The following is a 25,534-nucleotide window of genomic DNA, read 5'->3' as shown; positions in this document are numbered from 1 at the left end:
AAGTGACTACCCTTCTCATGTTAAGTCCTATCCGGACTATCCTGACATGAAAACACCCTACATCCCCCTCGACAATACCCTCGGCTGCCTCCTCTTCCTCTGTGCACTGGTCGGTATTCCTGGCAACATCCTCGGAGCTCTCTACTTCTCATCCACCACAACAGAAGACTCAGTGTCCTTCCTATACACTATCATCTGCAGTGTGGACACCATCACCTCCATCACCCACCTCCCTGTTGCTGTAGCTCTGTTCAGGGGTCGGGTACCCGGGGTGTTTGACAACTATCTGTTCTGTGCCGTGTGGGATGTGATCTATACTATCCTTCAGAAGTTATCCATGTTCCTGGTGCTGGTTCTCAGTACGTTCAGGACGGTGATAATAGTGAACCCTTACTACAAGATCAGGGTCAGAACAGTGATGTGCAGTGTGGTGGGGTACGTGGTATTCCTGATCCTGATCCCAGTGCTTCAGTACGTCATCCCTCCTCTCCGGGGAGAGTTCAAGTATTCCTGGGACGGTGCTTACTGTTATTACGACTTTAAGATGAAGCTGGAGCATGTTATCAACCTGCTCCTAGCTGGTCTACCTCCCATCTTAACATTCCTGATGCTCCTAGTATCTGTCTTCAAGCTCCGGTACTCGGTGACTGAACCGTGGAAACGACAAGCTAGCGTGACTATAGCAATGTTCACAACACTGTTTCTAGTGTGTAATCTCCCTCTCTTCATCAACCTCATGCACAATATGACCAGCACATTCTTTGGGGTGGAGTACCCCGGGGTCTACTTCGGTACTCGGTTCATGTTCTGGTACTCCTGGCACATTGCCAAGATGGAGAGTAGGGCCTGTCGTGATATCATGGATCGCTTAGGTTCCACCAGGATCTGGTAGTCCTCATAATTCTGCGGCCTCTATGTGTCGTCATCTCGCACAACTCCGAAAAACCGTTGTGAGTTTGGCATGTGAAAATTTGCAGCCTTCCAGACATCGATTGGGTTAACGAGTTGTCGTACGTCACCTCAAGATCGGGTGACAGGGGGCTGAACAGGCCAGAACCCAATTGATTGGGTCTGAGGTCACGTGATTATGAGCCTGAGGTCACGTGACTATGACGTCACCAGAGCTCGTTCTCCTTTTCCCGCTCTTTGGACCAGGTGAGCTTGCATGCATGTGAAAGTGGGTGTAAGTACAGCTGTACTGTAGTTACATCCAATTACCCCTAATAGAACGAAGATTTATTTTCTGACAGAAAGCTAGAAATTTACCAAAATATCGACTTTGTTCAAAATTTATTTTGATGACCACTCCTGACCTAAAATTGCACGAGAAATCGATTAAACTTGGTTTCAGAACTCAACAATGCTTCCTTATGCCTTAAAATCCATGTTTTATCGATACAATAAACATTTTGATCCTGTGGATTAATTAGTAACAGGTAACAAATGCACAGAAAAAACCATCGCACTTACATTGCATTCTTAACGGGTCGATTTCGAGTGACCAATAATCGTCGTGATGATATTTATACGTCATGCGTTCCTGATCATCATCAGCAATCAAGAGACAGGAGCGGCGGTTGCTTCAAATCAATGGTTTACGTTATTTTTGTGAATTCGACCCCTGTTTTAACGGTTATCAGACTTTGTAATTGAATGTATTGAGGATATCTTTACAAATAAGAGGACCAGTAAATAAAATTGCCACAAGTGTTTCTCTCACTCACTTTCGATAAGACACAATGAAAATTCTTACTTAACCATAAGATTCGGAATTTTTCAACCGTTGAAGAATATCGGAATTTTATAAAATGTAAGTTCAATTTTTACAAAAAATCAACGAATCGTATGAAATTCCATCAGCAGTTAGTTCTTCTGCTTTTTCGTTTCCTGTCTGTGCTCTGCGACAGCAATTTGTTGCCCAGACTTCCTATCCTCCCCTACCACTTTCTTACCACAGGTTGACATAAGAGCCACTTGCCTCTCAACGGCTTGATTGTTGTTGACAAATACCGTTTTGAGAGGCATTCTTATATAGGAGATGATAGCGGCTCTCGTCAGACCATGTAGTGATATTATATTATATAATATGTGTGAAAAGAAGCCGATAATACTTCCAGATTATTTCTCGAATAAATTCATTTATATTGTACCAATCGCCGACTCACTTTTTCCAATTAGCCTCACCAGCGCAACGTGAATTTTATTAGAAATCGTTAACAACATATTTTACTAAAATAGATCTGCTGGATTTGCAAAGTGCTAGTAACAATCGGGGATCGGATTGCCGGATTTTAAAATTTAAAAAATTTCTAGGTAGTAGGTTTACAAAAATTGAAAAAACAGACACTTTAAAAAGCTGCCCAACTGAAATTGCATAAATTGCAATACAATACAAAGATATCATTGGAAATAACCGTCGCGTCATTCTAACAACTCATTCCTCATTTAACTGCCACCTAACGCAAGGTTTTTATACATATAACTGATAAGACAATTGCAGCGGTATCATTCACAATTTTTCGATTAACCGTTCAAAGGTTGATAAGTGTGATTAGATTTTATAAAATTCCGATATTCTTCAACGGTTGAAAAATTCCGAATCTTATGGTTAAGTAAGAATTTTCATTGTGTCTTATCGAAAGTGAGTGAGAGAAACACTTGTGGCAATTTTATTTACTGGTCCTCTTATTTGTAAAGATATCCTCAATACATTCAATTACAAAGTCTGATAACCGTTAAAACAGGGGTCGAATTCACAAAAATAACGTAAACCATTGATTTGAAGCAACCGCCGCTCCTGTCTCTTGATTGCTGATGATGATCAGGAACGCATGACGTATAAATATCATCACGACGATTATTGGTCACTCGAAATCGACCCGTTAAGAATGCAATGTAAGTGCGATGGTTTTTTCTGTGCATTTGTTACCTGTTACTAATTAATCCACAGGATCAAAATGTTTATTGTATCGATAAAACATGGATTTTAAGGCATAAGGAAGCATTGTTGAGTTCTGAAACCAAGTTTAATCGATTTCTCGTGCAATTTTAGGTCAGGAGTGGTCATCAAAATAAATTTTGAACAAAGTCGATATTTTGGTAAATTTCTAGCTTTCTGTCAGAAAATAAATCTTCGTTCTATTAGGGGTAATTGGATGTAACTACAGTACAGCTGTACTTACACCCACTTTCACATGCATGCAAGCTCACCTGGTCCAAAGAGCGGGAAACGGAGAACGAGCTCTGGTGACGTCATAGTCACGTGACCTCAGGCTCATAATCACGTGACCTCAGACCCAATCAATTGGGTTCTGGCCTGTTCAGCCCCCTGTCACCCGATCTTGAGGTGACGTACGACAACTCGTTAACCCAATCGATGTCTGGAAGGCTGCAAATTTTCACATGCCAAACTCACAACGGTTTTTAGGAGTTGTGCGAGATGACGACACATAGAGGCCGCAGAATTATGAGGACTACCAGATCCTGGTGGAACCTAAGCGATCCATGATATCACGACAGGCCCTAGATGGAGAGTGTAGTGGTGAACGCAGCTCTGAATCCAGTTCTGTACTACTGTAGGATGAGAAGGTTCAGAGCGTGGAGTGACGCAGTGTTAACATTACCTTATTTGGGCATCACGTGGAGTGACGCAGTGTTAGCCTGCAGTGGATCAGCAAACAAGGAGGAGCAGAATGGTGTTAATAAGACAGGTGGTCATGAGACATCACCCTTGTGAGACATCACCCTTGTGAGACATCACCCTTGTGAGACATCACCCTTGTGAGACATCACCCTTGTGAGACATCACCCTTGTGAGACATCACCTTTGTGAGACATCACCCTTGTGAGACATCACCCTTGTGAGACATCACCCTTGTGAGACATCACCCTTGTGAGACATCACCCTTGTGAGACATCACCCTTGTGAGACATCACCCTTGTGAGACATCACCCTTGTGAGACATCACCCTTGTGAGACATCACCCTTGTGAGCCATCACCCTTGTGAGACATCACCCTTGTGAGACATCACCCTTGTGAGACATCACCCTTGTGAGACATCAAGGCTTCAGGTCTAGACATCAGGAGGTTAGCAGTGCAGATAAGGTGGGGAAATGATTGAGTACAGAAAGAACGATTGAAAAGTGTAGTGTTCAAAAAGGTGTTCAAGTCTTTTAAAAAAGGTAACTGTTTTTTTGTTAAAATTTTTTAAAGAAAAAGAAAATGGAGTAGAAGGGAATTAACTGTAGTTTTTGTTATTTTATTACAATTGTTATTTTATTACAATTGTTATTTTATTACAATTGATAATCACGGTGTAAATTATGTTTCTTTGAATGTGAGTTGTAACCGTTATCGTTTATTCATTGATAATGAAAGTTTTGTTCGTGGAAGATGGCATGACTGACCAGTATCAAATAGTTAAAGTTTCAATTGCCGAATTAAATCTATGAGTATTGCTGAAAGCACAGTGTAAGGCCTACACGGACCGCCTCTAACTAGCCAATCCCTGTTTACATGCCGTGTGTATGATATAAATATATTTGTTATTCATTATTGAAAGGTATTTGCTATTTATATTGGTGATTGTTTCATTAGGCTGTAAATTTCCGAGTGAAGTTGTACCTTATTTTATTTGAATACTGTCCTGCTCCATGATTTCCTATATTTTACGAACTTTTGTTGAATACATTTTATTTTTGTTATAATTTTTACATTTGATAACTTTTGAGGATCATACGAATTTTGCTTGATCATCTCAAATGTTTTGCTCTCATGATGTAGTTTTTTACGAAGATTTTAAGCCTCATATTGTTTGTTTTCCTTTGTGTCCAAATGCAACATGTCTTTAAGAACATTGTTTTTGTTTCTGTAGAACCTAAGATGTCCCTAAGTCCTCACTTGTTCCTCTCGAGTCTAAAACGAGGTAGTTATGTTCAGATCACATAGGGACCGTTCAAATATTACGTAAGCCAGGTTTTGACTTTTCAGACCCCCTCCCCTCGCTCCTCCAGAAGTGGCCTTTACACACAATTGCGTAATTATTTCAAAACCTCTTCCTCTAATCTGGCTTACGTTACATGATGTGAATCATCCTTCAAGAAATCACAACTTAGCCTGCGAATCGTTACTGTTTAGGCTTATTTCTATCAAAATTATTTTACTAAGTTACAAACCATGGTGTAGTTGGTAAAGGAAGGTAGCTCAGAGGTATTAAAACTCATTGATGCAATGCTGTTCTGTGACACCGCACTGTTCTGTGAAACCACACTGTTCTGTGACACCACACTGTTCTGAGAAACCATACTGTTCTGAGAAACCACACTGTTCTGAGAAACCACACTGTTCTGTGACACCACACTATTCTGAGACACCACACTGTTCTGTGACACCACACTATTCTGAGACACCACACTGTTCTGTGACACCACACTGTTCTGTGACACCACACTGTTCTGTGACACCACACTGTTCTGTGACACCACACTATTGTGAGACACTAAACTTCCAGCAACTAGGGTGGAACAACCACTACTCAGTGAGGACAGTTCTTGTACAATCACGTGACAATTATCCGGCAAAATGCCAAGCAAGTCAGGTGCGTTTGGTCGGTGAGGCGATATTTGGTCATTCTCCGAGCTCACATCAGAAGGGTTATTATAGCTGGAATGGTTTGGAACAGTCTGGAACGAGCTAGGACCGTCAGTAGGCCAGCTGTTTTCAGACGAGTTTAAGCTGCTGAACAAATCCTCGGTGTTAACTTCGCTGATAAAGCTGCTCGCACAACTCGGATAGTCACTCCCACTTGAGGGGTCCCTACGGTCTGAGAGAAACGGAGACAATGTGGTGGTGAGTCCACCGCGCCGTTCCGCACGTGGAGAAATGTGGTACTGTTCATGTTCAGCACGTGGAGAAATGTGGTACTGTTCATGTTCCGCACGTGGAGAAATGTGGTACTGTTCATGTTCAGCACGTGGAGAAATGTGGTACTGTTCATGTTCAGCACGTGGAGAAATGTGGTACTGTTCATGTTCAGCACGTGGAGAAATGGAGCTGTCTGAGTTGGTTACTTCGAATCTCAGCGAGGAATCCACTTTCAGTTGAAATGGTGAGCGAGAAAGCAGACTGTGCTGATTAGTTTTAGCAGTTCTTGACACCTTAGAATGAGAGTTCTCGGGTTTCTTAAAGTAAGAGTCCTCGCTGCTTTTTGAATTTTCCTTGTCGGCTGAGGAACTGGAGTCCTCATTTTTGAACTTTAAAAACTCGTCCCTTCTAGACTTTTCCTTGCCAGCTGATAATAGAGATGAGGAACTGTCGGAAGAGTCTTGATCCTTGATGACATGGATTGCTGCCGGAAACTCTGGAGATTTCGAGCTGGTCGGGTAAATTTTGTCCGAATCACTACTCGACATGTTAGGCGGTCTTGTAAAGCCCTCCTCTTGTCCCGATTTTTCAGGCTTCTTTTCGTAATCTTTTGATAATTTTGAATGTTTCATCGAACAAATCTTCTTGATCTCAGCGCACTTTCTGTCGGAGGTATAATGCGATATCTTGATGTCAGAGAGTAGAACATTCTTTAGATTCTTGTCAAGTGTAGAGTTATAAGCTGGCGAAGCAATTGGAGAACAACTGAAATTCAGAGATTTGACCAAAGTACCCATCTTCCAATCATTGTCAGTATTCTCAATGATATCATCCTGAACAGACTGACCAACCAGAGATTTCAGCAGCTGATACAGCACGACATTCTGTTTAGCATGAAGACTAGTCTCTAGAAGAGGCTGGGCGATGTTCAGGTGACTGACCTCCCTTTCAACTTGTAGTGAGGTCAGTAGGGGTACCAGCTCCGCGCACGTCACAGTACTGAATGTGAGACTTGGAGAAGATGTTTGAGTGGATGAGTTTGTGGTAGAGGAATCTGGTGGTAGTGTGGAAGTGAGGATACCATGATCTAGGGAGGCCATATCTTACATACCATAGCTTGTTGAAGCAAGCTGTTTGTTTTAATATCAAAACGGAACAAACGCACAAAAACTGGTCAGTTCCAAAATAAACACCGTTGAGACAGCATTTCGGGTCGCAATACATTCTACGCTGTACTGTGGAATACACTAGGAAAAGAACTAATTGATTAACGTAGTTTTATTGTTGTTACCTGGTAAGCTGTTAAAATGACATAACGCTGTAATGTTGTCAGGAAACATTTCTTAATTTGAATTTTAATAGTGAATATTACCCGGCAATAAAAATAAAACTGATATTTTAAAGCACTGTTGAATGAAATACAAGGCCAGGCTCTGACACCCTGACACTCTGACATTGTGCACTTTTATTTATCGTAGCAACTCTACAGAAACCAATTTTTTGGTTGGAATAAAATCTTATCGATCAAGTTGGATCAAATATAAAACTCCTGCTAAAACAAACTTTTCGTATCTCTTATATGCTTTAAAAACAAATCCCCTCCAGGTTGGATCAAATAGTTCATTTCGACTCTTCTTGAATCTTGATTTGGTATTGCATTGGTTAATAATAGCAATGGGTAATGGGTATTGTAAACCATTTTAAGCCAAAATATTCGTATTTTTAGGTTGTCTATTATGAATAGAGATTAGACACTAACGATAATGACACGCGACCTCGCTTGCAATAATGGCTTACTTCAAATAGTTGGCAAAAAACTGTTTGATTACACTTAAAACTGATTAAGAGTAGAATTAGAAGTGTATAAAATTAGACTTTATTTATTGATTTCTCTATACATGAATCTACCCAAGACCAGACTAAACAAACTTAGATCCACCCTTAATGGGGCAGTTCGTTTCATCTATAACATAGAAGACAGAACCACGGACTTTGGATGTAGCGGATAAAGAACTCTCAAACACCATGACCATGACCAGGTCGAAGAGACCTGGTGACCATCTCATGCTCAAGGTACCAAAGAATAAAAAGTCCAAAGTTGATGACAGACGTTTCTCAAGCCATGCACCGATTGCATGGAACTCTCTTCCACTGATGTTGAGATGTATTACTGATACCAACTGCTTCAAGCGAATGTTAAAGAACCATTTATATAATCAGTTTTGATGTTTTTTCTTTCCATTTGTCTTCATTTTTGCAAGACACCTTGGCTTTTATCTCTTACCGCACCCCATTTTATGTCTAAGTTCTCTACCTTTCTATGTCACTGTACTAACCTTTATTATACCTACATGTATTGTATGGTCTCTGCTTCTTTTTAGTTTAGTGTGGTTTAAAATAAAAGATGTTTTAATTTTGTCTTGGTCTTATATTAATATTACGTTATACTGTTCATTTTTACACATTTGCTCACATCACTCACAGTCAGCCGCTCTGACATGGTTAACCACCTTCCTTGTGTTGTTGGTTAATCATATGAGCGGGATATAAATACCTCATTTCATTTCATTTCATTTCATTATTTGTTTGTTCAACTGCGTTTTCCAAGGATGAAAACGCTCGTCAATCAAGATCAAAATATTTCTTTTCAAATACAAACACAATAAAAAAGAACGAATTCTGACCTGACGATTCTTCATAACATCGCTGATAGCAATGCCACAAATCTTATAACAGAAGTTCCTCATAATTTCCCGACCGTGAATAGTTAGGTCAACTTCAGGATGGAATTGAACACCGTATATTGCCTTTGTGTTGTGCTGAACGCCTGAATGTCATAGTGAGGTATAATTGTAGCGTTTGTGGTTGTCAATTGTAATCGCCATTTCTGCCATAAACTTTAGAAATATTCCAAATAAATCCTTTTCATTGATTTCCCTTTTCAAATAGCACGTGGAAATGAAACAATCGACTTCATTCAGCACGTACCTTGAATGTGACCGTCAGAGGTGGCAATGATTCTGAGGTCCGGGCCCAACTTAGTGATTCCATACCCGTGCGTTACCAAAACTTCCTGTTCCTCCTTCATACCACTGATGGGAGGTGATATTAAAGATGGAAAATAATCAAACTGAGCTAGGCAAAAATAAGATGGGGTAGTAAGATCTAGCTGATAGCTGAAATTGTACGGAAATTCTAATATCCATATTATTGACAGCTGAGATTTAGGAAATTTAAATAAATACGTTGATTACGAATTTCTTAAAATACCTAAATAACGGAGAAGATATGTCGACACTTATTCTAAACTGTCCATCTTCTCTTGCTTGGGTAGATTCAACGGTGGAACCAAACGCGGAAGCTATTATCTGAGGAGAAAGGGTGTTAAAATTCTGAAACAGGAGCAATGCTAAATCACTGATAACGATCTACTTACTCTGGTTCGACACGCACTACAGTTCGACAACTTAGGTTCACCAGATATCACCCCTGTCTAACTTAGGTCCGTGTCGGACTAGAGTCCAGGTAGCGCACTTTAGTTCGACAGAGTTGAACCTTAGGGTTTGTCGAACTACAGTACATGTGGAACTTGAGTACGTGTACCACTGATAACAGTCACTGGCGTTGAGTGTTCCCACTTTCCGTTCATCTTAAATTTTCAGATATCGTTGATTCAGTTGATTTAGTGAAATAAAGTATGACCATAATGACCGTTTCTGAATATCGAATGGTACGTGTGCTCATTAGTAATTACCGTGCGTAAATGCATGTTGTCTAGGTAAAATTGAACCGGTCCGATTCGTATTCGGTATGGTCTAAGTCTAGAGAGTTAATTATGAATCAGGATTTTTGGATCCAAATGGGAACCATGGAACAAAATGGGGACGAAAGTGAGACATGCGTTTGTAACCCTAATAATAACCCCAAAAATAATGACTCAGGTTCATGGAATGAGCGGAAATTATCGAAAATGAATGTTCTCCTGAAAATGCTCAGAATGGTTCAAAATTGGTCGAAAAGTGTTCGTGTTGATTCTAGGACCACTCCAGCCCAGTTTAGGAATCACTGCATGTCAAGAACCGACGTGAGGGTGGTAACAATTTTGTCCAAATAATCCTCCTGAGTAATGTTTTGGAATTTGTCCCCATTTGGTTTCAAATTTATGGATTCATCTACTCAGTCGACTAGAAACCATCGCGTCCAACTATTAAAACTATAACTGCGCGCGCGTTTACTATATATATAATACAATGCGCGCTTAATTTTTATGATTTCTAAACGGATTTTCATACATTATCGTCGCCGCGTGTACCAGAACACGACCTTTTTTAGCGCAACCGCCCAACCATTAATTCTAATTTTCAATCGGAAGTGGAACAAATTGGAGCTCCACCGCAATTAGATTCTGAATAAACGTCGAAACTTCATTACATCAAGGTTTAAGAAAATTGACAAAGTCAATGCTAATTTGGTTGTCAGTGTTTAAGACAGGATCCGAGCTATGACTCATTCAGTCACATACTAGATGGTCTTCCCAATGTCATCACCAAGAAAGGCTAGAAAGCAATGAAATACAAATTCCTAATTACTGCTCCAGGTTGCTCAACCGCAGCTAACATTAAACTCACAATACAAAACCACTAACGAACCTGATTCCCAAAGCAAATCCCCAGAATGGGAAAATCGAGTTTAAATACTGTTTCCTTGAGCTGGTCAGCAGTCTCAGCGGTCCCTACTCCTGGACCTCCACTGATTATTACACCCCTGAAATAAGAGGTCATTACAGTTCCTGACCGATACTTGAGCGGTCATTACTCATTACAGTTCCTGACCGATACTTGAGCGGTCGTTAAAGTTCCTGACCGATACTTGAGCGGTCGTTAAAGTTCCTGACCGATACTTGAGCGGTCGTTAAAGTTCCTGACCGATACTTGAGCGGTCGTTAAAGTTCCTGACCGATACTTGAGCGGTCGTTAAATTTCCTGACCGATACTTCTACTCTTCAATAACATTGACTATGTACTTATTGTCTTTAACTGGTATAGCGTTTATATAACCCGACAAGGACTGTTTTACCCATGATGACGTCACAGAGGTTGTTTTCATGGTATTCCTTGTAATTACTGGCCTTGCAATCATTTACCAAGTAAGCGGATAACGAGACAAGGAGATTTGTTCTGCCAATAATATGACGTATTTGTTTGTTATCGTTTAAGCACTGTCCAGAGATGTTAATAGGGTTCATTACTGATTTAAATACTTGAACAGTTCTAATGATGCCTTTAAGATGAATAAAGGGAGCATGATAGATAATATAGATTCACAGATTTCAGAGTTTTGCTTGAAATGAAAGTGATCGAAACAGCTTTTCGTTATTGTTGCTATTTTCGGCATGGCGAAACTGATGTATTATTATAAAGCTTATCGACCACTTCTTTGATAAAATTCGGATGACTTATGTCATTATAAAAATAGAGTTACACAAAATATTTGTGAATTCACTTCAAAGATTCCGAGTATTGAGATAATGTTTCAAATGTTGAGGTGAGAGGCAGAAATACAGTCTTTACTCCCAGTTCTTCTATTTTTCTGTTAATTACCTGAAATATTATATTATTATATTTTAGAACAGTTATTATTCGAGATTTTTATAAGAAATTGCTGGCTCCACTTTTCAACCGTTATTGAAATATTATTAGAATTAGAATTAGAATTTACAGAGCAGTACAATAAGAATAGTAAATAATTTAAAGAAACTTTAAGATAATGTTAAACAGATAAGAAACTACTATTATATTCTACAAACGTGACGTTCGCATGGTTCGCCAGACAATTACACTACAATAAAGTACAACACAGTGTACAGTATACAGCTTATAATGGTATAAATTCGTCCGATTGTTTTGAGAAGGATTATTTTTACAACCCCTAGATAAAATCCAGCAAACACTACAAAACATGATATGGAGTGGAAACTGGAAAGTATCCAAGTGGTAGAGCCACTGACATAAAATAGCACAAAACTAATTACAACACTACAAATCTAGTACATTTATTTAGTATTATGTAATGTGATGGAAACGTTTTAAGCGGGTAAAAGCCAGTCCAAACTCTGGCTCCATAACATAAAGGCCTCATTTTAATTTGTATTGAAAAGCCCCAATACATCATATTGGTTATGCAGTTCAAAATAAACATTTATGCCATGGATTTTGTTCATAAAATTACATATTTGACACCTAAATTCAACATCCTAACATTTTCAGATTAACTGGAAATTCGATTTACCGTGCCAAAGTTATGCTCCAAAATAAAGAACATATTTTAATCATAACCAGGATCAGGATCAACCGAACTTTAATTCATTTCATTTATCTGTTGCCTTTCTCGAAAGAGCAGACTAACTCCAGAACATACTGTTTAAACAGCTATATAGTGTTGGACTGTTGGTATCAATTCACTAATATGATATAGGCTTGCATTTATGTTTAAGCTCGAGTACATAATATAGGGTAGGTATTAGGTAATTTTTTTATTTTATTTGAAAATTCAATTAATCATTATATATATAAATCAAGCGTTACATTTCAGCCATGCAAAATTACAATGACATATTTTGATATACTAATTGATAAATGGTACTGCAATATAAGTTGCTTAATGCTTGGCCGGATGACAACTAACGAGAAAAATAAACTTGATTACATAATAATTAATTCGGCTGAACCAACACATAGCAAGAGCCACATTAACGTTGGGGCCGTCTAAATATATGGGTACACGTACTCAAGTTCGACACGTACTGTTCTTCGACACACCCTAAGGTTCGACTCTGTCGAACTAAAGTGCGCTACCTGGACTCAAGTTCGACACGTACTAAAGTTCGACAAGATAACTTCGACTGTCGAACTAAAGTTTTAAAATCTCAAGCAACGATCCTTTACGAGTTTACGAGCTTGAAATTTATTCGTTTGTTTGTTTTCCACTTGTCTCATGCTGTACAACTATGTGTGAATGTAATCTCTATAATCCATATCTATGAACATTTAATTGACCTCAGGCTCAATTGTTAGTTAGCAGAATTGTATACTTAGCAGAGAGATAAAAGACTATCGTGGTAACTCGTACTCCGTTTTATAGATCTAGATTGTAGAGTACGCTATATGAATATCTACCACGTAGTACGTACCACACTTTATACCTTTATATTATCACAAACAACTAATAACCGGGTACCGGTCTAGAGATTTGGCTGCTGAACCGGAAACATTCGGATGTCAATCTATTTTCCTGTTAGCTATCTACCAGAACCGAGTGGCAAACAGGAGAATTAAAACTATACTGAAAGGTTCTGGAATTTGTAACCGCTGGTTGCTGGATGTCAGAAAATTGTTTTATCTGCCATTGAACCCTGTGATCCTATGATGAGGACCCGGCAATAGCCGTTGGATCACAAGCAGAAAATATTTGCGTGTCGAACTAAATTATGCGAATCAATCGCTTGGCTCCACTAGTTTTGTCATTGTGATTCTGCTCACTAGTAATTTACCAGTGCAGTGGTCAATTCTGTTTTGGACGAACCATGTAATGATAGCCCTCATGATTCTGATATGGAGTTTAATAACCGGTCACATACACATGGGCACAATTATATCATCTCAACATGGTAAAAATATGTTAATCTTATCTGGTCGCCCAACAGAATATCATAACTATAACTAGTTTATTTAGCTGCAAACCCGTCATAAGTCGGGAACTGCTATAAAATTGATGATACTGTTTCGTTAAAAGACTCCATATATCAGAATAATTAGGGCTATCATTACCTGGTCCTTCCGTAACTGAATTAGCCACTGGCAAATTGTGGTATTAACTACAGTAAAACCCCGATTTACCACAAAACCCCGATATACCGCGGCTATCTCATTTCCCCCAAATAGGGCTTAACAGTTAACATGTAAAATGTAAACAAACAAAACCCCGATTTACCGCAAACCCCGATTTACCGTGGATGTTTCCGTCGCGTTCCCTAAACTCTGCAGTAAATCGGGGTTTAACTGTATCACGATCGCAACTATGGAGTAGAATCCTAATGACAAAACTAGTCGAGCCAAGTTAGCCATACCGGCCATTTGAACGCATTTAAGTTTAAATATAATTAATTTATACGCGTCCTAGAAACAATATATGAAAGTTGTAACCAAATTGGCTAAAGCAGTAAGCACTTCCAAGAAAATCAGTGTGATATCTTCCAGAAATACAGAAAATAAGTATGTGTTTCTCAGTCAGAGTGTTCATGTTGGGATACTATAGCTCCTCAGCCTGTTTTAATTGTCAAATAACCAGAGCTTATAGCCAGCTATACTGCCGATTCTCAGAAAAGGAAGTAAGTTACATCGTCGCCATTTCGAGATATTACGACTTTTGCGTTTTTGGGTTTTTCTCCGCTTTTTTTGCGTAAGATCGAAAGTAAACACATTGAGTTATATCAACAATTAGTCAAATTTTAATTTTTCAGAAAAATTAAAGCTTTCAGCCGTCCATATGCTTGGAAATAACAATTTTTATGCCAAATAATTGAGCTAATGTTTCATACTGGATAAACTTACTTCCTTTTCTGAGACAAATGTGACTTACTTCCTAGAAACTAAACATTCTCTTCGATTAACAGCTCAATAACTGCTCATATGTTTATGTTTAGTGACTAAAATACATCCGGTGTTTTTTGGAAATCAGCCAATAAATTTTTGTTGAGGCCTAAATGAAAATGTTGATCACTAACATAAGATTGAAATGTAATTTTACATCGATCCTGAAAATTTCATGCGAAAATATTGATCGGCAGTTAAGTTATGTTCTTTTTGGGAAATCGCTTTTTAAAATTCCGTTTTTAGCATGTTTTGATAGGAAGTAAGTCCAGCTAAAACTTCTTCCTATCAAAGATCATTTATCTCAGAAAAGGAAGTAAGTCCACGGACTTACTATCTCCGAAACTATTTGGGCAACACCGAACATAATGTTTCTCGACTGGTACTTACTTCCTTGAGAATTGCATGTAAAAACGATTCCTACATTAATTATATGTAGCTCATATGTAGAGAATTTTCTACTGAAAATTTTGATACCAATATTGCTATATTTCGAAAAATTGGACTTATTTCCTTTTCTGAAAAAACGGCAGTATAAGCCGGCTGTTACGATTGCAATCTTTTAGCAGCCGGCTAAAATGTCATGGTCACACTTTCATGGTCGCAATTTCATGGTTACACTGTCATGGTCACCATATCATGGTCACCATATCATGGTCACCATGTCATGGTCACAATGTTAAGGTCACAATGTTATGGTCACAATGTTGTGGTCACAATGTTATGGTCACAATTTCATGGTCACAATACTATGGTACAATATTATGGTCACAATATCATAGTCACAATATCATGGTCACAATATCATGGTCACATTGTCATGGTCACAATTTCTTGGTCACAATTTCTTGGTCACAATGCAATTACTCAAACAGATTATGGCAGATTAGATGGAAATGTTTGATAAAACTCATCACATGACATGAAACACATTCATTTCGGTTAAAACACAAAGAGTAGTACTGATTTTTTGATTTGATTTGAAACTTTTACAAAATAGCAAATATACAAATGTACAGCAAATCGAACAAACATATAAAATGGGCCGAAATGTATAAATGCTATAAAGCGTGGGTCAGTGAAACAAGTACAGAGGACAACTTTTAAAACACGAGGTTTATGGCCGCCCAAAGTCTCAATAACATCACCTCCACCTAGTAATAAAATTATGAAATATGAAGTGTGAAACAAATTATGAAATATGAAGTGTGAAACAATCAAGAAATAGCTCGTATATAAATTGTAAAATTGTCTCTCAAATACAGATAACGTCCGAAAACTATTAAGATACGCAATACTCATTCAAATACTGATCAGTGTCCGAGAGACATGAATTGCTTCACGGTGGTTTCTTATCACGGCTACAGACTTTCCCGTACCGGATATAGTGGTCGAGGTGAGTCTGTTCAACCCTCTTCTTCTTCAGGTCGGTAACCAGATGTTTCCTCGTTGCTCGTTCTTCGCTAGATCTATCTGGACAGATCCATACATTTTTGTGGGTCTCAACTAGCCTCAGTCTTCCTGTTTTCGTCAGAATCTGTTGAACCGCTGTAGAGCTTGGGACAGTGATCTTTACTGGTCGGATAGTCGTACTACCTGGCCTCTTCCTGCCGACTCTAGTCGCTTCGAAGTGAGGTTTCTCCCCAATCTCCTCCAGAACTGCGGTTACTAGCGCTGGAAGCTGTTCTCCCTCTTCTTCTTTCAACCCAAACACAATCAGGTTCTTGCTCCTGTCCTCCTCTGCAGCCACACTCTTCATCACCTTCTTCAGGATGTTACTGTTGCAGACCGTACCACTTGCACTGTTCTGTTGTACAGCTGCACTGTAGCTCTTAATCCCTGACTCCACCGTTGTTTGCACTGTCTTCTTAACCGACGTCTTAAACAACTCTAGTTCTTTGTCCTTCTGCACAAGCAGCTGGCCCTGCAGCCTGATCAACTTATCCTTGTCTTCTAACGCTTCCGTCTTCAAGAAATATATGATCTCCTCCATTTTAGCCATCTGGCATTCATGCCGTTGAACGAGGTCTATTGCTTCCACAAGCCGAAGTGCCAGATGCTTTTTATAGACAGTTGGAGCCATAAATATTTCTCTGTCCATATCTCCACAAATATCTCTGTCGTCGATTTTCAGTTCTTTTCCCAGCGTATTGAACCACTTAGTAACACTGTCCTTCAATTTTGTCTGTTCATCATACTCGAATCCTTGAATTTGGTCCAGAGATTGGGTCACCTTACGATCATCCTCCATAATGTACTTGTATAGGAATGTACAAGTACACACGCAAAATATTATTTGGTAACTGGAGAGTGGAGGATAAATAATTTAACTTTAGGATCTATATTATATTCTGTAGTGGTAAAGTGCAACTGGACAATAATTTAATATCAAAGTCTAATTTTAAACAGCAATTTGTCGCAAGATATTCTTAACAGTCATATATATATATAGAGTTCGTCTTGTAAATGATAAAGCAATTCAGGTATAAAATTTCTACCCAACTTACTTTGCCATATTGTGCGCCAGCGTCTATTATAAGAATTTGAGCATCACTCACATTGTTCATCTTCATCTATAGAAAGAAGTTTGTTAAAATAATGAGGGTAAAATAAAATGTTAGTTCATTAAAATTAAAAGTTAGTTGACTACTATGATGTGGAAGTGGCTATAAATGTATGGGTATATGGCTCAAATGACAGGCATCACAAAATGAAAGTCCGCATAAACCATATTGTAGCTCACAACAACAACAACAAGGGCAGGTCTGGCCCAGTGTTGGGATAGCCTGAGGTGCTCATCTCCTTTTCAGTAACGTAAGCCACCATGTGCCAATGCACTATACTAGTATACTAGCTGCAGGGGGTAAGTGTAACGAGCCAGAGAGTGTATATCACCAGCCGAAGCTGTACATTTTGAGAAAATGGGACAAACGTGTTCGTCGTTTTTTAGGTAACTTTCATCGCATAAACGGGGTTAATTTAGACATTTATGCATTATTATTGTCATACATGTCCTAAACATGATTAAAAGCATAAATTCGCCAACACTGATCTATAAACATCACTTTTTTCAGAATAACTGAAGTATTTTAGATTAGATTAGATTTTGAAATTGTTGCTTTAATCGATTTAAATACTTAAACACTATACTTCTGTATACTTCAGTGATTGGGCTGATGACTCCAGTGAAAGGGCTGGTGAATCTAGTGAAAGTGCTGGTGACAACGAGAAAGACCATAAACCAGGGATTCCTTCGGGATTTGTATTCTATGAGAAGCAGAAGGAGCTTAAAATTCTACGGATTAGATCTAAGTTCCATAATTCAATTACGCTCTTCTATAAAATAGTAAATGATTTGGTAAGTATATCTCTACCTGAATATATTACTGTTGTTGAAGCTGGAACAATGAGGTACACAAGGAGCACGGCGTCAGTAATTGAAGGACTTAACACCAGCACATATACCTGCTCTATTGTACCGAACTGCGATAGTTTCAGAAACAGCTTCTTTTATAGAACAATGCTTTTGTGGAATGCATTGCCAGCCTATGTTAGACAGATTGAGAAAGTTTCTATTTTCAAAACAAAGCTAACTGAATTTCTCTGGTCTTCTGACGTATGCTGGCCTGATTAGACGGCCCATCTTGGAATATTATATATTTTATTTAAATTTATTCGCACCTGCAGTAGAACGCGCCGTTTTTTCTTCTAATGTTCTATGAAACAATTAGCGCATCACGCAGTACGTGAAGGTCCATTGAGTGGTTAGATATATTGGTATATTATAATATATAATTATGTTATTTTGTTGTTATGTCGTGTAAGTTTGTGTAGTAGTGGCAAGAAGGTATCGTATAGATTTTAATTTGTTCTCTTAATTATTTATTAATGATTTTATGTAGGGTCGGCACCAATGTAATTATGGTTTTACCACCGTGTTTTGGTTCAGCCGAAATAAATTTTACTTAGATGTTTACATAATGTTTCTCACTCCAGCTGCAGTCTGGTAGTGTTGAGTCTCATGAATATTTTTCTAGCTCTCTTTTTCCATGTTTTTGCCTCACAGGAGATATTGTGGTCTTTCCTATTGAATATAACTGTAATACATTGATGTAAAGTTTATTTGAATTTTGAAATAAAAAATGTAAGATTATATCCAAAGTTGGGTGCTACTTGTGATGAATACATACGGTATCTAAAATTAAGCGTATAGCAAGCATATTTAACAATTTTTAAGCAATAATGTATTGCGAGCAGCTGTTCCTTAAATATCGCATAAAAATCATATAATTATAACACAAAACTAAAATTTTATTGGAATCTAGGTTAAACTAAGATAAAATTAATATCAGCCCCTTCGCCACTCTCAGCAGTCAACCAGGGCTCATAAAAGCTTAACAGCGCCTGGGTCCGTTCACCAACTGTGCTAATGTGAGTGGCGGTGTGGTAAAACCCATTTTAACAGCGTGAATATTCATCAAATATAAGCGCGCTAGCTGCTAGCATACTTGTATCATTTAATTTTTAATCAAATTTATTCGGATATATATTTATTGATTATGTATTGAATTGGTGATAAATAATAAAATTGTCTTTTCTCAAAAAAAATTGTCTTTTCTCAACTCTAGAAGGATGGGGTGGTAATACTCGGTCTGGCCGTCTGGAAGCCCATAGAATTCCAGTTCAGAAACAGAGTAAGGAGGTGCGGCTATTGATGAGAAGCCTCCTTAAAGTTTATTTGGGTTAGAAACGACATCTGGGTCCCTACCCTCGCACAAGATTATTTTCAATTTTCTTGTTGTGTTCCACAACTATCAAAAGCTATCGAATATTCGATATTTAAAAGTAGGGGTTGGTCAAAACGAAAATGTTGTAAAATTATTAACTGTATCGTAAACTGTATATTGAACGATACATTGATAAGGTAACGATATTAACACACCCAGTGTGCTTTAGTAAAAATATGCTTCCACAATATCAGAGTATTATAAGAAAAGTCGAATGTTCTTATTTGTAGCCGGTTAGTGAAACGTAATTCAAAACTCTGATCTGGTGATGTCCTTGTGTTGATATTTTAACGCCCTCACACTTTCATGTCTCAAACTCTATTAATTAAAAAAGGTTTTTTTCGTGATTTGTTCATTTTATTTTTTCCCTTTTCTAGTAGCTGCACTTGATGAATAGAAGGTGAACAGTGGATATTTTGAAAATGATATAACTAAACTGTATGCTTTGAATTATGCAATACATGAAAATTTTAAAGTAAAATACAATTTAAGTAAAATACAATTTTTATTTTCCACAGAAGAATCAATACATATTGAATTATAAATATCCGATAATTCCATTAATAATCATTAAAAGTTGCTTTGTCATTTGTAAAATCAAAAACAAAAAGCCGTACGCTGAACTGTGAACGCGCGCGGCGCCCTTTCTGCAGCTGCCTAGCTTCAAGCTTGTAGCCGCTAATATCAAAGCCGCCGCGCGCGCCCAGTGCTGGGGTGCATTCTCATTAACAATTAAACTTGGTCAAAGATAGTTATATACAATTCCTAAATTAAATCAATAATCATGTTAATATGAGTATTCAACACTACTCGACAACAAATATTTGCCGGCCAATCAACGATTCAGTCGCCGAAACAAAAATCAGATGTTTGCTTTTTCGTTTTGGGGACTGTTTGAACTTAGTACTATATCCGACTAATCATACTTTATAATGGTTAAAATACAAAGTAAAAAGATTTTCCTCGATGGGCCGGCATTCGCAACCGCGAAACGTTTTGAGTACGACAAACGTGAAACGATGACACCACCACCATTCGTTAATTAATAAGTCCATGGGTGACGGGATAAAGTTAAAGTAAGATGTGTAATTTCATATTGCCTATCACCTATCACCAAAGTTACTTTGCATATACTGCTTCTAGTTACACGATAGCGATCTCAGTTCCCAATAACGTGTGACCCAACAGAAGGGATTGTGGAAGGACACGTACATTTTTCATTAACACGTGCCCTGATCAGTGGCGTAACTTAGGGCCCCGCAGACCCCGCTGTGCGGGGGGGCGCCGTATAAGGGGGGCGCAATTTTCCTGAATTTTAGGCCCTTTCACTGAAAAAACGTCTTGTTTGTGTATTTCCCTGTCCGATTATGCGTTCGGTCGACGCGAAAAAAATATTTGGGGTACCCTTTTTTGCTTCAGGGGGGCGCAAGAAGCCTTAGGGGGGGGGGGGCGAGAAAAAAGTACCCGACTTTTTTTTTTTTATTTTATTTTTTTAGGGACACAAAAAATTTTAGGGGGGCGCTTTTCGTCACTGAGCGGGGGGGCGCCAACAGGCCAAGTTACGCCACTGGCCCTGATTACCCCCTCCGTTGAGCTACTATACGGGGAACGTTGACCGCCAGTCTGTAGTCAGATCGTTAATAAATTTTTTTTATAAATAAAACGCTGAGCATTTAAAATTTGCATAAATTCATTTATTTTAAACATTAATTATGCTACATAACTCTTGACTCTACACTCGATATTTGATAATTTTATTTATTAGAAGGTCCCCGACTGTTGTGTGTTGAAACCAATTAGAATCGATATATTTTCGGACACTGATTCCGAATCCCACACATGACATAGAAAAAATAAAAATGTTCCCCTAGTCGCACAACTCGATCAATCGGGATCAGTTTAGAATAATCATTTAGAGCCACCTAGAGAACCTGTTAAAAAATGCATAACAGTCGATTGACTGTTCTAAAAAGTTTATTCGATTATCTAACCATGTGCTTTTTTCTTCGAAACGGCGCGCGCTACTTTGAAGAAATTTAGATGAGTAACATTCGTCAAAACGTTTACTGTTTAGCATGTACTGTTTTACCGGCCTGGGGCGGGACCTCAGGAGTCAGGCTATTATGTTCATAAACAAATAGAGATTCGGCGGAATGACAGGCTGAGCGCCGCCCAGTAATTACTGTTATCTATATTATATTTTAAACTTGACGAAATTTCCCCGGCAACGGGGACATAGAAGAAAAAACACCGAAAATCGACCTCAAAATGACCCTCTGGTGAAGCCAAACCCAGCTTGCAAATGGAGTTGAAACCTCGCCATTTTTAGCAGGGTTGTAAAAAAGGATAGGAATAGGCTATAGCATTCTTAGAATTTTGATTTAGGCTTTAGATTTTTTATAATTAACGTCGGAAGTGAGGTTAAATAATCGTTAGAATAATGGCGTTATTTTAGCAAAGGTTTACTGCGCTGTTGCGTAGCAACGATAAAAATGCACGTGCGCGAGCAACCACAGATTAACAACGCGCGTTGTTATGCTGTATGCTACGTCATAATTTAAAAACTAGCTCACATTTACGCTCACGCTATGACTTTTTATAACTTTGTTTCTGATTGCAATATTTTGATGCAGTAAAAAGTATCGATACTTTTTTTTTCGATACTAAATTCGCTAGAGCTACACACAATGCTGACATTACGCCGCGCACACACAATCAACAAAAATATTGTTGTTTTCTAATTACGCAAATAACTTTGCGCAGTTAAACATTTTAATTGCCTGGCAATAATTCAATTGACTGTCATTCTCGATTGAAATATCAGAATTTCACAACTAGCTAACATTTACCCTCATGACGCTATATACCTATATATATTTATAACTTTGGTTGTAATTGAAATTTTTTGATGCGGTAAAAAGTATCGTTTTGGGGCTATATGATGAAGAGAAATTAAAACATAACTGATGCTTAAAATTTCCTCGAACAAAGCTTTCGACTAGCGGCGGGTTTCTAGTGTATAATGTATGACAGTTTCAAGTTTAAATTACAGAATTCTACAAACTTTTCCATGTACGGCCACAGTTAATCATTGCCATGCATTAATGTTGTAAATCATTTAAAAATTTAAATTTAAATAAGCTGTTAAATTAAATCGCGCGTGCGATCGAATTAATTTTATCAAATTGATCGACGGACAATTAAATGTTGAATGTAAACAAAAAAAATTACATCATCGTCATTGCTTAAAATGGTAATATCCTTTAAAGATTTACAATTTATATTGTGCACGCGGGATGACGGGATGTGGCTGCAGCATTTACGAAAACCGATAGGATCGGGCGGCATGTCGAGTCTCTGCCGGTGCGTAATTACTTTAAAATTAATCATCACACATCAGCCCCGGCCCTCCGCGCGTCATCAACAATCATTGGAAGACTTTGCCGCTTCGACGCGCCGCGCAAACTAGCATTCTTGCTTCGCATTCTTGCTTCGCATTTTTACTTCGCATTCTTGCTTCGCATTTTTGCTTCGCATCGTCGATCGCAGAGCAACGATCTCGATAGATGGGTTGACACCGTCAATCAACGGCCCAGTATATTAATACATTGCGCAATGCGCTACTTACTGGGCCGCGCTCAGCCTGTCATTCCGCCAAATCTTTATTCTATTATGTTAATGAACATAATAGCCTGGGGTCCTCAGGTAATGCGCTACATGACAATACAAGTATAGTACAACTACAAGTCAACAGTCAACGAGCCAACCCACAACCCGAGCGTGCTAAATTACTTTATTTACAGTCGATCTTCGAGATTATTCTAAAAGGCTCCCCGACAATTGAAACCAGCTTGAAACGATTTATTTTCGGACGCTGATTCCGAATCTCCCCCATGACATAAGATTAAAATGCTCCCCTGTACTGGTATGGCGAGATATTGAAAAAAACTGTCTCAATCACGTGATATATATTTGTCATACGTTGTATGACCCGCCGCGCACGAGTGCGCGGCTCCCCCTGTATCGTAGAAACTCTACAGTGAAACTTTATAGTGAAGCGACAGTGGGGGTCACCACGTGATACAAATATATATAACCGTATAATAACCGTATAATAAGGAAGTTAGTATAATTTCTCGTACGGGTTAGTACAGGGTTTAAGCATATGCTTTTGTTAAGAATTTCATGGGTAGGGTTAGGGTTGGGATCAGATTAGAGGGTTATGGTTTCCAATAGTCCATACTCGTTCAGGGCCAGCCAGAGAACGGGTTAAAAAAGTCACGTGACAGTCGAGTGTAGTTGCGTCGTAAAGTGATTAATCATCATCACAGCCAACCATCAAACCATGTGAATATGTTTTCGCATTTTTTGAAAATAATATTCACAATTCATTCATAGTCATACTGTATTACGCAATTTTAAATTATTGAACTTGAATCATGCCACTGTTCACTGAAATATGCAGATTAAATTTTGATCAGATAAAGTCATTCGATGTATCATTTAATCGAGTTATAGCGTACCCATTTTTCCAGCATTTTATATGTTTGAGTTTCTTCATTTTAATTTACTCGAGCTTCACTTACATGTTACTGGTTCATGGTTACAGTTACAATCCCTTATAATATAAAGTTAATGTTGCCTCTTGCAAACTATTACAAATTTCTTTTCTTTGTTTGTACATTGTACATTCCCTGCATATTTATAATTAGTTAAGCTTTGCTTTTAGCGAACAATGCCTAATGATAAAAAGTAGCTAGTAAGAAATGAGAGTAAGGCGATACGTCCACTTCGCGTCTGGTTTAGAGCTCAATGTGGAATTGTTAAACAATTCTGCGATAAAAATGACGATTACTGCAATTAAAATGAATTTTCAGGTGTTTTGTAATCTCTGTTAAAAAATACTCTGCACTTGTTTATTGATAAGTTCTTATTAGTTGCAATGTTATCGCTCCCACTAAATCGCTAGCCCAAATTTTAAGAAAATTCTTGTGAAAAGGCCCTGAGGGTATGATAATGAAAGTAACCATAAAAACCAAAGTCCATAATTTTGGGCGAGCGAATTAGTAAGAGCCCAATATTATATCATTATTTGTTATTATTGCACTCAGTAAAGACCTTTACAGTATCTAAGAAACCCGTCCCAGCCCGCAGACTAGCGTCCGGCCGTGGGCCGGTGGGCTTGAACCAGTCCGTGGACCAGTCGGAGGACTATAAATTATAATGGTATTATTATTATACAGATCATATGAATGGTATCTTGGATACATCATACAATTAGTGAAGATTACCGTTAATTATAACTTTGTAAAGGGAGGCTCCCCAGAAAGGAAAACTCTAGTTTTACGCAGGTGTTGCAATAAATTGTCGATCATTATTGTTGCAGTTAATACCAAAAGTTAAATGATTTTGTACCAGAATCGCCAATCACTATGCCCTGTTTCATCCACATACACACAAAACGGTTATATTTCGATCTCCAAGGCTGGCGATTATTCTGTGTGCTATCAGTAACAAAAAGAGGATCGTGTGGCTCTCCAGTGTGAAAGTATTTTATCACAGTTACAGTTGAAACTTTTGGTGGGAACAACAAAAGGCTTTATGGCGACAAGGCACCTAAACTCCACAGACTGTTTGCCCATGCACCGATGTACAACTAAAGACCCTCCTAAAGAATGCAGGTTTTGTCTCTAAACTATTTCTTGAGGTAACTAGAGGATGTATGCAAAAGTGTGAAGTGATGCACAAAGCTACTCTAGCCAAAGCCCAGACAGTAGTTGGTCTCCACGAGGAACAGTGTTTAATGATTGTGTAGCTATGGACTTTGAAACGGTCCAGGGAGAGGTAACATTTCTGCACATGATTGACTGTGCTACACGATAATCTGTTGCATTGTTGGTCCATATAAACGAAAAGAGGACAATTGTAGAGGAAATATGTCTGGGTGGATAGCTCAGTTCTGGCCTTCCCTCCCGCCGTTATATGGCCGATAATGGAGGGGAGTTTTTCTAATTGCAGCAATATGTAGAAATGTGTGAGAATTCAAAATCGAATCACAACTCGGCAGCTGAAAGTCCTTTTAGCAATGGTATGGTGGAACGCCATCATCAAGTTCTAGCTGGACGTATGATAAGACAAAGCAAGATTCGAATTGTTCGTGGAAAACAGCTTTGTTTTAAGCTGGGCACTTAGTGCTAAAAACTCTTTACAAATGACGGGTGGGATTCCACCCATG

At 38.4% G+C, this 25,534-nt stretch overlaps 2 protein-coding genes across 4 annotated transcripts in view; one reads left to right on the top strand and one right to left on the bottom strand.

Moving 5' to 3' along the window:
• Positions 1-17,094, bottom strand: part of LOC134814472 (GMP synthase [glutamine-hydrolyzing]-like) — a 38,435-nt gene extending 21,341 nt beyond the window's left edge. For all 3 annotated transcript variants that reach the window (XM_063822597.1, XM_063822598.1, XM_063822599.1), the window contains exons 1-6: positions 17,020-17,094; positions 11,367-11,464; positions 10,514-10,628; positions 9,135-9,232; positions 8,853-8,956; positions 8,549-8,691 (exon numbers count right to left, since the gene is read on the bottom strand). In XM_063822597.1, coding sequence (XP_063678667.1) covers positions 8,549-8,691; positions 8,853-8,956; positions 9,135-9,232; positions 10,514-10,628; positions 11,367-11,464; positions 17,020-17,085 — 624 coding nt within the window. In that variant the 5' untranslated portion in view covers positions 17,086-17,094. The remainder of the gene's footprint in view (positions 1-8,548; positions 8,692-8,852; positions 8,957-9,134; positions 9,233-10,513; positions 10,629-11,366; positions 11,465-17,019) is intronic.
• LOC134814474 (uncharacterized) overlaps positions 1-25,534 on the top strand; it is a 96,233-nt gene that overhangs the window by 29,569 nt on the left and 41,130 nt on the right. The gene's annotated exons all lie outside the window — the stretch shown is intronic.

This window comes from Bolinopsis microptera, chromosome 4 (assembly GCF_026151205.1).
Source record: "Bolinopsis microptera isolate Bmic1 chromosome 4, MBARI_Bmic_1.0, whole genome shotgun sequence".
In the NCBI taxonomy this organism is placed as follows: Eukaryota; Metazoa; Ctenophora; class Tentaculata; order Lobata; family Bolinopsidae; genus Bolinopsis; species Bolinopsis microptera.
This window is presented reverse-complemented; position numbering and strand designations above follow the sequence as displayed.